The sequence below is a fragment of the Gymnogyps californianus genome, chromosome 9, assembly GCF_018139145.2.
Source record: "Gymnogyps californianus isolate 813 chromosome 9, ASM1813914v2, whole genome shotgun sequence".
NCBI lineage: Eukaryota > Metazoa > Chordata > Aves > Accipitriformes > Cathartidae > Gymnogyps > Gymnogyps californianus.
Genome location: NC_059479.1, coordinates 15621537 through 15634352, shown reverse-complemented (window position 1 = coordinate 15634352; position 12816 = coordinate 15621537). Strand labels below are relative to the sequence as shown.

The 12816-nt window shown below is 40.4% G+C and overlaps 1 protein-coding gene across 2 annotated transcripts; it reads right to left on the bottom strand.

The window, feature by feature from the left end:
• Positions 1-922: 922 nt before the first annotated feature.
• TMEM185A (transmembrane protein 185A) lies at positions 923-12377 on the bottom strand. Of its 2 annotated transcripts, XM_050901736.1 has the most exons (7): positions 12303-12377; positions 9361-9537; positions 7711-7918; positions 4977-5060; positions 3841-4017; positions 3377-3500; positions 923-1533 (listed from the first exon to the last, which is right to left on the bottom strand). In XM_050901736.1, exons 1-7 carry the CDS (start codon positions 12338-12340, stop codon positions 1289-1291), a joined length of 1053 nt encoding a protein of 350 aa, XP_050757693.1. In that variant the 5' UTR covers positions 12341-12377; the 3' UTR covers positions 923-1288. The 2 variants fall into 2 exon arrangements, with proteins under 2 accessions (XP_050757693.1, XP_050757694.1); XM_050901737.1 differs by lacking the exon at positions 9361-9537.
• Between the last annotated feature and the right edge of the window lie 439 nt (positions 12378-12816).

Genomic DNA, 12816 nt, shown 5'->3' with positions numbered 1-12816 from the left:
TGGTGGGTTTTTTGACTCAAGAGCCAAAAAGTAAATAAAACTGCAATGAAATTTCAAGTGTAGGATAGGACAGTGCTGTGTTGGGTTTCAGCTAGTAGGTCGTCCACAGGAAGGAAGAGGGAGGTCTGCAGTGTTAGGAATAAAAGCGCCACATCTCTGAAGTGTTTCAGGTGCGCACCTTTCACACATGCAGAAACATCCATACACTCTTTGCTCTTATCTCATTGCCATGCTAACGCTAAGGAAACGTGACCCGTGGTATTTAAGCTGCCTAAACTGTGGGTTCCCCTAAACACAAAGAGCAGCTGCAAGGATGTGGGAGTATCCAACATCTGTTTTTAGGAGCTGCTGGAATAGAGGTTTCAAAGACTAAATTCCTCTAAAGCACCTGGAAGTCCAAGACAACCTGTCAAAGGAGGTCTTTCTTCAAACAAGAAAATGCTATACCAACACCAATGAGTTCCTGTCCTGAAAAGCTGACTTATTTACACAAAGCTGGTAATGAAGACCAAGCTATGATGTTTTTACCAGCTAACCAACAGCTGTAAAACCTACAACGAATGTTTCTGGCATAGATGGCATGCACAACGCAAGAGGGAACAGCTTATTAAACAGCCAGTCAGAATGGTGTACATGCTGCTCAAGAAGAATTAAAACATGAAACTGGAAAAGCAGCAAAAGCAACACAACTCCCAAGCCAGTGCAAAAGTTGACATACTTACAGGAAAATTTACATAGCTAACTCAAAAACATCATATAAGTTGCTATACATTCTGTTTCCCCCCAAAAGCTTTCCAGTCTTGCCTGAGAAGTGCAACACTCCTGTGCCTCTGCGGTTAAGACAATGATTGTGGCTGAACAGAGAAAGACGTAAATGAGGTACTATGCTGAGGCAACCCCAAAAAAGCATTTAAACCAGACATGGAAATCACGTGTATATTTAGGACCTAAAAGACACCTGGAACAGCACAGGAATTTCATACAGCGTTTTTAAAAAAATACTTTTAGATAATACTTATACTGTACAGGACAAGACTTTTAAACAATATATTACACTGCTAAAATGTTCATATAAATACTATACAGGCAACCAACCCGTCAGGAAGGTTCACAAATTAGACCACCACTTATCTCTGGAAAAGCTCTCAGATTATCTTCAAGATCTCTGATTTGTGTAATCCAAGCCACTGATTCAGCAATATCTATTTTAAAGTAATTGGGACAAGGCATGAGATGAAATACATTTGTCTGCTGATTCCCAGTTCAAGTTTAATATGCTACTGGCATCTTAATCTGGCATATCAATGTTTAACTTGGGAGGTGGAATCACGTATTTTCCAGGACTCTGTGTAATGACCACTCCAGTCTTTTTTCGAAACATCGGTGCAATTTTTGGTGGTTCGGGCAGCGGTGTTTCTTCTGTTTCCTCAGTATCTTCATGATGAAGATCGTAAGAAATATTTCCATATTCTCGTAAGAATGGGAAAATTTCAAGCAGGAACTGGCAAAAGTCTTTGCGAATTCCAAACCACCCTAAAAAAAAAAATAAATCATTTCACATGATTGCAGAACAGAATGAAAATTTCATGAAATAGGCAGACTATACAATCTCGTTTAAGTTCTCTTGATTGTTTGCATATGAACAATATAAAATTTTTTAGTGCTGCTTCTCAGTGTGTTACTTACACCTATATCATATAACATTACAGTTCAGATTATATACACACAGATGTACATACAGAATATAGGCATGCATTTGCATGCCTCTGCCTGTCTGCACATGCATGTCTGTGTATATATCCGTATGTATAAATTACAGCTAGACTACCACAGCAAGGATCCATTTCGTTTCACATGTTAAGCAGTGCCAGTCACATCAGTACCCAGAGAAAGAACACAAAAGACTCTGCATCTCAATCAAAGCAATCAGTGCCACATGGGAAGACATTCAGGCCACCTTTTGTTTGATACACATAGGTTACAATACCAGAGGGAATGGGACAGCATAGGCAGGCAGATTAGTAAAGGTACGTATTCAGTAGTCCCCGAATACTTTTGTTGTTAGCCAAATACGATGTGATGCCAGGAGTACCTCATCCTTGGCATTACCTGCGCTAGATGAGAAAACGGTACACCTTCTGTGTTTGTCATGTATTTTGCTATATGCAAAGACTTGGAAAGAGAGTGTTTAAGTAAGAGGCACTTACTGTAATTCAGCAGATGGCACTCCTCTAGTAACCAATACCAAAGGTCAGTGTTTAAAAGGAACAGCCTGCCCAGGTCAAATCTTTCACACTGAACGAAAGCAAGGTATTAAGCATTTGCCAGGGAAGATCCCATACAACCCATCCTTTTGCAGAGATGATACTTCATGGCCAACTGGTGTATTTCGCTTAGCACTTTCAAGGCGGATTTTCGTGCAATCTTCTGAGGCTCACTTCAGGTGCATAGTCTTTTTTAAAAATTTGCATAAATATTTACTAAGCCTACAGAAGATAAAATGACAGGTGGCTTTCCAAAAGACTAATTTGGCCATAAATTATTGAGGGCATCCATTGGGGGAAGGAAAAAAAAAAAAAAAATCACCAGTAACAATCTTCCATACAATAACAACATAAAAGCAAGCTAAATGTATGGAAATAGGCTTAGTCATGACCGAAGAAAGAAATTCTCAATACACTTCACAAGCAGACCAAAACTGCAGTGAGTTTATATGGCAAACATCACAGCTGGTTCCTTTCAGCTCTGAAAAATCCTAATCTTATTGCCTTGTCAACAAAGAACATGAACTGCAATGTGGATGGGAAGAGCTACTCATCTGCACTGGTTCAGTAACGTTAGATGGCTGAAAGTGCAAACGCTCCTTTTGGCAGTGCCAGTTGTGGTGGGGATAAAAGCCTAGAAAATCTACCCTGGCCGCTCAGGCAACTGAAGCTACAAGCAAGCAGCAGAGAGCACTGTTTGGCCAAAGAGGAAAGAGAATACTAGCTCAGGCTACTAGGGCAAATGCTAATTAAAAATGGTAGGTGCCACACTATTTTCAGAAGCCGGAGTAGAAAGATCCAGTCACGTCCCGTGAGAATGAAACCCGTGGAAATAAGGAAGGATAAAAGGCTAAGTTACAATTCAAATCCCATTGAGATTTCAAGTTTCGTCCCAGCAGAAGTTATGCTCTTACAGGAATAAGAAAGAAAAGCAAGAGACACTACAAACACTGAAAACTTACTAAAGTCACCTGAAAACAATAGTAATAGACACATCTGAATTCTTTCATGAGAAGGTATACACAATAAAGCCCTTTTTGAAAAGACAAATCTTAATAAAATGCATTGAAGCCTTGAGTTTCAATCGGTTTCCATGGTTTTTAAATACTTACAGTGATTTCCTCCTTTTTGTCCAAATGTTGTTGCCATTAAAGTTATCAGTGAAAGCCAGAGAGGAACAAATATGGGTATAAATGAAAAAGAATTATGCCCATCCAGTCTGTGTACTAGTAAGATCTAAATGGCAAAAAAATGGTACCATGTCAGTTCAATTGCAATACCCACTTTCAAGCTTCTTAAAAGATATGCTGATCTCAGATCTTTAACTTCACACATCTGTGAAGAAAAATGGCCTCCACAGAAACATGCAGTTACAGTTCCAATGTGATGCATATTTTACTCAAAAAACTTCGAAGAAACATAGAATTCTTGTTTTTCTTTCACATTTGCTGTTAATATTTTATGCCAAAACAAAAAGCAGTATTCTCATTTTAGCAAGTATAAAAAGAGACAGAGCAACATTCATCACTCACTGGAAAAAACAAGATACATAAAACTCGTTATGCTTTTTTTCTACCTCAAATGTGAGCAGTGGAACTACAATTGTCATCCAGCTGACAGCCATCGTTATGTGTGTCCTCCTTTGCTCAGCAATCACATCCATAGAGCGCAAGAATAGAACAGACCATACGATGTAATAGAGCACTACCAGACACAGAAAGGACATCAAGATCCACAGTGGAACACAAACAACCTGAAAGAAAAAGAAATTAACTGCTTTTCCCCCCCCCGACAGTGATACATTTTTATCAGTTCGATTTGTTTCAGGTGTGGGGTTTTTTTTAAATAAAGCAAGTCTACATATTAAGTCTAAACAAGAAAAAGAAATTTAAGTCTAATGCTCTTTAGCTAATACAATCTCTAACAGAAAAGCTTCACAAATTGCGTGTGCTGTTATGAGCCATATCAGCTCTTTGGGGGTCCTCACTTAGCTTTCTAAACCCCATCAAGCTGAAACAATTTAAAATTAAGTCAATGCAGTTCACCTTTAATAAGACTTCTGTGACTTCACATGGGCTCAAACAGTACCTGAAATTGATTTTAGCAAGTATTTTCTACACTGGACACCTTACTTGAAACAGTTTCTAAATTAGATCATTTTCCTAGTTTTTTGGAAAATAGAAAGGACAGACATAATCGTGCCAGATTATCAGTTTTATGGTAGTTTACAAAAACCCAGAGACAGAAACAGTGCTTTTTGTATTGTAAAGGCACTTGGGACAGGAGATCTCAGCAGTTTTGACAGTGACCACTTGCACAATAAGTGGATTTACATGCATGGTAACACAACAAATAAAACAAGTTATCTACCACACCATATTCACCAACACATTCCCTAAGTCACCAATCATTTTCATGGCTAGTTTAGTGTTCCCATTGGAAACTTTTGGTTAGGATTTCTCTTTCAACAACTGATCAGAGATTAATCGCAGTTGATGCCACATCCCTCTCCCCCGAAGGATGAAATGCTCAAAGAACAGCCTCTGTTTCCCATGACAACTGAATGAAATGCCAGACCTTCAGTGAAGGGATTGTTAAGCGAGCAAAAATGTGATCATGGACTCTGATCATACAGTAACTGTTCCCTATAGTAAATATCTTTATGAAATTCAGCCTTTAAACAAGGATAAGAAGAAAACACTTGTTACATACAAGCCACGGCCATCTGATGATCTCGTCTAGTCTGAGTGCAATAAATATGAACTGTAGAATATTGACTGAACACAAGATTTCCAGCTAGAAAAAGAAAATACATATTAGTTAACTCTTAGCATGATAAAGCTATTTCCAATATAACCAAAGAAACTGTCAAAGGACTTTTCTGACTCCATGCTTATCACTGCAAGATGGAACATCATTTGCATTTACACTAGCTATTACTAAGCATCCCTAAATTTGGGAGGCTGTGATCCCAATAGAGTAACTGTAGAGGCAGCGGTCTCCTGAGGAAAGATCTTCCTGGTATTTAAAAAAAAAATAAAACAAAAGCACTACCTGCAACACTTAGAGTGATTAAAGAAGTAAGAAAAGCCAAACTAATCAGACTGAAAAAAGAAAGCTCAAAAGTCCCAGCTCTATCGGGGGGGGGATATACATAGAATAGTGGAAGATGACATCTGAATTCAATCATTTACTGTATAATTGAGAGACATTTAAAATGACACTGAAGACACTTGGGTTTTGAGGCAATACAGAAAAGCAATACTTCTCATTAAAAACGTTAATGAAAGCTTTTCGTGTGTCCCACTTGCCACTATGAGAACGAACCCTAAATTATTCTTTAAAAAAAAAAATCAAGTTTGTGTCTAGCTTGAACAAAGTGAAACAATGAAATACCATCAGACTTGGCAAGATTTCATTTCTAAATTTATGGGCAACCCTACATGGGTAGGAATTTCAAAGATCCAACAGAGAATTATTGTCTGAAAAGACTAACTGAAGCTCTTGAATGTAAGTTAGAAACATTTTCCATTTTAAAAAACATGTAGGGATGTAAGGCATCTTTGAAATGTAATATTTCTCAGAAGGCAGACACTACATGCTGCTTTTCACTAACATATGATTGTGTACTACAATCTCTTGGATAAATGCCTTTGGATTTTTGACTCCCTGTACTGTGAATTTCAACAGGCAGCAGACACTTCCCTACTTCAGAGACTGCACTGAAGTCTTTACTGTTGAAGTACAGGTTACTTTGAAAAGAATGGAAAACTAGATTTAAAATAATTTTGTACCACTGGCTTTCTAAAAAGAATAAACCACTAGAACCGCCCCCCACTCAAGCATAAGACAAAGCAACCTGAAAACTGCAAGAGCAAATAGAGAGAAAAATTAAAAAAATCAGAGGATCCATTGCTATAAATAATTTTTAGAATCAAATTAACATTTGACCTATATATGGCAAGTGCATGTACATTTGGAGTGGCTAGGCTCACAATTTAATGAATTCAATATGCCTTAAATAAATCGTGCTTTATTGACTATAAAAAGCATAACACATAAAAGAAAGCTTCTGATGATGATACATAGACAAAATCCCACTATGTACTTACTGATCACCTAATCAGTTTCAGAAGAGGAACAAGTAGACAATATCTTTCCGATTAAATAATTATGAAAATAATAATATATTAAACAACTACTTTGATTACTCATGCAAAAAATTAATACCCTGGATTAAAGACAGGCCCCTCTTATGTTTCTAGCAAATGAAAGGGAAATAACGAAATCTTCCCAGAGTAAAAAGAAAAGAAGGTAGAACAGCACTAAGTGAAGATGACAAAATAGTAAAAAAAGAAAAAAAAAAAAGAAAAAAAAGAGTTGACAGATCAACTGCATAACTTATTTTCTTTGAGACAGCTGTTGCCTTTTAGGGGTGAATGGATTCCATTTTTTTCTGCCAGTACTTAGCAGCTGTGCAGTCATCTGTAAATCAATGGGTAATCAAGCATCATCCATTAGAAGGCAAATACTTCTACACAAATTTTACTTTTAGGAATGGTTAATGGTGACTAGAACTCTGCAAAATGAAATTCTATTTGCAATATTTTTAAATCAACAATTTAAGGTATCAGTTTACCAGCCATCCTAACAATCACTTACCAAAAATGTTTCTCTCTCTCTCGAGATGAACTCAGCTTATGCTAATGTTAGAGAAACATTCCCTTGAAATTAAAAACCTGAAAAAGCTGAACCTCATCTAAAAATCGGATTTTTAATTGTCATGGGGTAGTTTGAGGACATGGCAAAAAAAAAAAAGAAAAAAAGAAAAAAAAAGAAAGCCACCTTAAAAAAAATACCAGTTCAATAAGAATTCTAAATTTATTGCAAAATGCCACAACCATGGGAAGATCTTGACAATCCTTGCAAAGTTCTTCCAAAACCAAAAGGAGTGAGTTAGAGAGGAAAGATAGAGGCAGAAAGTAAAAAAACTACTGTATATGCCTCCCATCCGCATTCTCAAATTGACGATTAAGCACACAGATTGGGATAGTAAGAAATATTTCAACCCCGATTATCTAGGGCTCTGACAGTTCAATTCTGCCTAGGGACAGTGCTTACTATCAGTGGAATTTTCTTCAGTAATTTCCATTTTAGTGTCTAGTATTAGTCCATATTGCAGAGTTAGTGGCGAGTCCTTTTAACACAAAATAATAAAAAGACAGGTTTAAAACATACTGCAATTTGGTAGTTGAAAAAACTAGAAGGGATTAGAAAAAATGGTATTATTCCTGATCCTGATTTTTCACTCCAGCAGGTCAGTGCAAACAATTAATTCAGCTGATGCAGTCATCCATATCATGCTTTACTGAGAGATGAACTGTATCCGAATTGATACAAAGTCTTGCATTGCCACAAATTTTACAGGTAACAAATGAAGCATTACCTCCAGAGACCTGTCATGTCGGAATCCCCACACACAAGCTGCAACTGACACGGGAGATACAAAGAATAATGGCATGAAGACCAGAAGCCAGAAATGGGTTCCTCTTTCGATCCTGTCACACACCAGAACTTCAAACATCAGCAGTAGCAGGTGGATGCCTACTGCAATCAACATAGCTTTGAACTCCACACAGGTTTCTCCTTCTGCTCTAAAGAGAGGATAAGGAAGCGTTCAGTTTACTTGTCAATAGGAAAGCACACTATCCTGCAAACAACTGTAAACAAAGTGTCTCGGGATGTTAAGTTTCAGATATTAACACTTGTTTTTAATAAATGTACACATTATGCCCAAAGAGCTACTACTAAACTGCACTCCTGATGACATAAGAGGATTTCTTGCCCATAAAGCTGCACATTTAAAGTATCTTACTCAAAGGGGGCAGTGGGATTTTTAAAACTTGAAAATTTTCTAAGGATTCCATAGCTGTGCAGATAAAACAGGATTTCTTTGTTACTGTGTGAACACTCAGATATCATGCAGGCTGTTAGGAAATAAGCTAAGTCTAAAATTAACTGTTTGGTTCCTGCACCAGCTTTCACTGAATCAACATCTTTCCCCAGAATTTCTTTATTCGCTAAAATCAACGTATTGCAACAGAATATTATGTATTACTAAACAGCAAAATGCCTGCAAAATAACAGCACGCATAGAGAAACCACACTTTTTCCTACACAAGTAGAACCATCACTAGAAGGGGCAAACAAGACCTGAACAACACAATATAGTGTATCAGAATGAGACCTGTGCACAAAATTTTTCATTTAATATTCACCATAGATAAAAAAGAGGATTGAATTTATTGCACTTCATTTAAGGTAGTTTTTCTTTTCCCCTAGCATTTTCAAATTCACATCCTACTCAGATTACAGTAAACACTGATGTATCTAAAGGTCTAAAAGTTATTCTACCCTAGACTGACAATTAAAATATCAATGTTAAACAACTTTGACAAAAACGAAAAGGAATTTACAGAATTTGTTCCCACAACCATCTTACTTTACAAATGTTACACATTTGCCTATATTAGTGTATTAAACTACTTGAATATTTCTTATAAAACTGCAACTAAAGTCTGAAAAAAATTCTTTATGTTCATGGCATATTCAAGAATCGCTACGTATTCATCCATATGTTCACTGAGGTTACATGCACATCGAGGAGAAAAAAACCCAACATTCTTCAGGATGATCTGTACATTTTGGGAAACTGATTTAGAAAATAAACCAATTAAATATAGTATATTCCTAGTGCATATGAAGATACATATTTCTATATGGCTTATACTAAAGCAAAGAAGTCCCAGCGTTCTAATAGAAAAGTGCAAAAAGTCACTCCATGAGAAGTTTTAGCTTCTCAAAGACAATATTGTCGAAGCCTGTGATAAACTGTTGCAACTAGGATTAAGACATCCATAGCTGCATAAAGCTGTTTGCATACACTATAGGTTATGGCAATTATTTTAAATATGTTGAAAACAAACCTTCTGGATGCTATATCTTATGCTGTTAAAAACCCTATTTATGAATTTGATTCAGTACAGAAAACACATTATGTTCCATCTGTTTTGCAAAATAAATATCCTCAACTTACCGATACTGTGGGTTTCGGGCCCATACTCCTGTTCCCACTGAGGCACCAACAATCACCATTAACTTCCATAGCCATATTGGAGCAAATACAGCCCAGTAACTCCATTGAATTTTGTCATCCAGACGTAGAGAGAGCAACACGGAAAAAAGCAGCAGGCAGGCATAAATAAGAAATTTGCTATTAAACAAACAAAAAACCAGAAATTAAGGCAGGCAACTTAACATGAACTTTGTAGAGAAGAAGGAAATTGGTCATAGCTGAAATTTAATCAGGATACTTGCTAACAGAAAACGTGTGTCAAACGTCTTTGCAAAGAATCAGATCAGTTCTGAAGAGTCAAGTATTTCATCATAAATATAGCATATGTCATCTCTTTCACTTACAAAACCATTGCTTCAAGGGAACACATCAAAAGCATTCTTGCATGACAAACTTAATGAATGGACATCTATAAATAGTTCCCTCCCACAAGGATCCAGTCAGGAGCTGTATTGTTAGAGGTTCAGAAATACACCAGTTGTACGTGTTTTCAGAAAATGTGTTCTTTCATACAAATCAAATGAGAGAGTTTTTGACATTCAAAACTCACTTACATAATGTACGTAATTTTATCCACACTATTTTTAACTAAAGATTAAAAACTATTACATATTATAATAGAGGCAGAATCCAGAGATGATTTTTTTTTATTTTTACATTCAGTTAGAAAAAGCAACATTATAGAAAAGAAAAAAAAAATCAGGTTAAACTTTTAACAAAGTTACTGATTATAGAGTGAAGTTTCTAACTGGAATACTGAGGATGGTGCTTACAAGTTTAAAATAGTTATGTTGATATATTTTATAAACTAGTCAACCTAAGAATGAATAAATGTGTCCGGAATACTTGAGAGCAGTGGCACAGCAATTGCTCGTACCACCAAAAAAATGAGACAAAATAGTGACGTAGTACATGATTTCCTCACACTACAGGAAGGGAAAAAGTCACCCACCCATTCACCAGAGGATCACAGACTGCTTTATAAAACATGTAATTAGACTTCAACACCACTTCAGTGAAGTAATTATATGTATTTTAAAACATGGATAACCTAAGGAACAGAGTACATACTTGCTACAGAGTAAAGCAGCAATAGTCAGGAATACTACCCTTACTCCAACAGCACAACTCAAACTAACCACTTTCGCTCTCATCAAATAATAAAACATTCATTAGAGCAGCATTGCCTCGTTTAGATATCAAGCTGCTTTGTCTCTATTCAGAACAAGTGTCTCAGCTGCCCCTTAATAAGAAAAAGCAGTTTTACTGTGTCAGCATCTCCTCGCATGCTTGATGAAACTACCTCAGGATAGGATGATATAGACCAACAGTCACTCTTCACAGCAGCAATGAGATCCCTCAGCTTCCTAAGCTATTCGTACTTTTCCAACATTCAATATTTGTGTAATTTGTACTTTCTCTGGCTCCTCAATAAATACAGAAGTAAAATGCCATGTGGTAAAATACCACTGCTCCCTGAGTGTTCCAGTAAACATCAAAACACTCAAGATTAAATTATCTGCAACATCCAGCTTGCTCATTCATCATTTAGACAGCATCCAAATAAGCTGCAAGCATTGCTTAACAATAACAAAACTTTATAAGCTTCTGGAACTTCTGTTCCTACTTTTCCATTACTTCCAACCACACATATTTCAATTGTTTATTTCAGCCTCTCTGCAACAATGCACTTCCTGAAGCATTGGTTACCGTTCTGTTTGTCTTAAACAACCGACTGAGCACAGCTTTTTGTAACTGCAATCATGTAAGGCCTCTTTCACAAGCAAGATTTTTCCAGGACTCTCGGTATTTCATGCCGCCCTGAAAAAGTTACTTGCGGGCCTTTATTCTGCGGTCTTAAAATACCTGGCAACAACAAAACCAGTAAAATTCAACTCATTCTCTCAGCTTCTTTAACAGTTACATGTATCCGTATTTGCTTGGCAAGACAGCAGAAGCCCAGTTGTAGTGACTATCACCTTGTTAATTGTAAGAGAGCCCAGAATGAAGAATCACCATCAGCAATTCTCTAGACTAGGATTGTTAAGCACGATACCTTCACACCTGCAAAAATTGAGTGTTTACCATACACTAAATGCCTGTGTTAGAGCGTAAGGCAATTTTGCTTTCCAGTATAAAGCTTTATACCCCAAATCATCAAGTTGGAAAATTCAAAATCCAGAACGAGACTTGGAGTAATCTGAGAAAGTTACATAATAAAACAAAAAAGATGACTGGAATTGGGCCTGGAAACCAGATGACGGATGCCGGCGTTCACAGCCACCCCGATCAAGAACCAGCCGAGGGGAGCACGTACCGACACCCGCGGGCGCTGGGAAGGAAACAGGCCAGGAACAGCGTGTTCGAAACGCCCCCCCCCGAGCCGCCGGTACCGGAGCGCTTCCACCCGCCGTGCGGAAGGGCCACCTGCAGCCGAGAAACGCTGGAGGATGGCACGCACCACCGCTGCTCCGGACCGGGCCGGCGCCGCTCCCCAGCGCGCTCCCGGGCTAACGCTGCCGAAGCCGGCTTCCGCCCCCGGCGACCCGCCGCGCTGCGCGGCCGCGCCGAGACCCCACGCCGAGCGGCTCTGCCGCGGGCGGGGCGGGGAGCGGCAGCGGAGCCGGTGCCGGCGGTGCTTCCCCCCGCGCCCCTCGCCGCCGGCTCCGCCTCATCCCGGCGGCAGCTCGGGCCCCGCCGCCCCGCCGCTTCCAGACGCGTCCCGCTACCGGCGCGGGGGAGCGGAGCCTCCGCCCAACGGCAGCGCTACGCCGGGACAGGGAGCCGCCGGGACCGGGCCAGGTGCCGCTCCGCCACCGTGCGGACCGGCAGCGGCCCGCCGAACGGGCCCTGACGCGGCGGCGCGGCCCGAAGCCGCCCGTTAAGCGCCGGGCCGCCCTCACCTGGGGTTGAAATCCTGGAACAAGCCGCGCAGGTTCATTGCGGCTCGACCCTCCGCCCCCGCCGCACTCTACCAGGTACGCATGGCGTGGCCGCCGCCACCGGAGCCTGGCCTGGCCTCGCCGCCGCTCCGCCCCCGCCGGAACCGGGCAGCCCGCACCGCGCATGCGCGCCGCCCGCCAGCCCCCCTCGCGGCGGCGTTCCTCCGCCGGGAAACGGGCGGCCCTCTCTACCGGGCTTCGCGGGCGAGCACTGCGCACGCGCCCTAAGCAAGACGGAAGCTGTGCCAGCAGATGGGCCGGGCGTTGACTCGGGCGGGGAGGTGGCGGCGCGGCTCTCGCCCCGCCGCTCCCTCGTCAGCCCTCCGGGCGGGCGCGGGGCACCCCTCCGCGGCAGCGGGTCGTGTTTGGGGTCGTGCCCGAGGCCCGGCGGCTGGCAGGCCGTTCCCTACCGGGAGAAGGCGGCCCGGGCCTCTCCCCGCTGAAGCCTCCTTTTGGGAGTGGCGCCTGAGGGCCG

What these genes read in the sequence shown, in the direction of transcription:
- TMEM185A (XM_050901736.1), bottom strand. Translation starts at nt 12,340, where the DNA reads ATGAACCTGCGCGGCTTGTTCCAGGATTTCAACCCCAG. An exon ending in GCCCGAAACCCACAGTATCG is followed by an intron (nt 7,919 to 9,360) that starts GTAAGTTGAGGA and finishes TCCTCTCTTTAG; the next exon opens with AGCAGAAGGAGAAACCTGTG. An exon ending in GACATGACAGGTCTCTGGAG is followed by an intron (nt 5,061 to 7,710) that starts GTAATGCTTCAT and finishes TTCTTTTTCTAG; the next exon opens with CTGGAAATCTTGTGTTCAGT.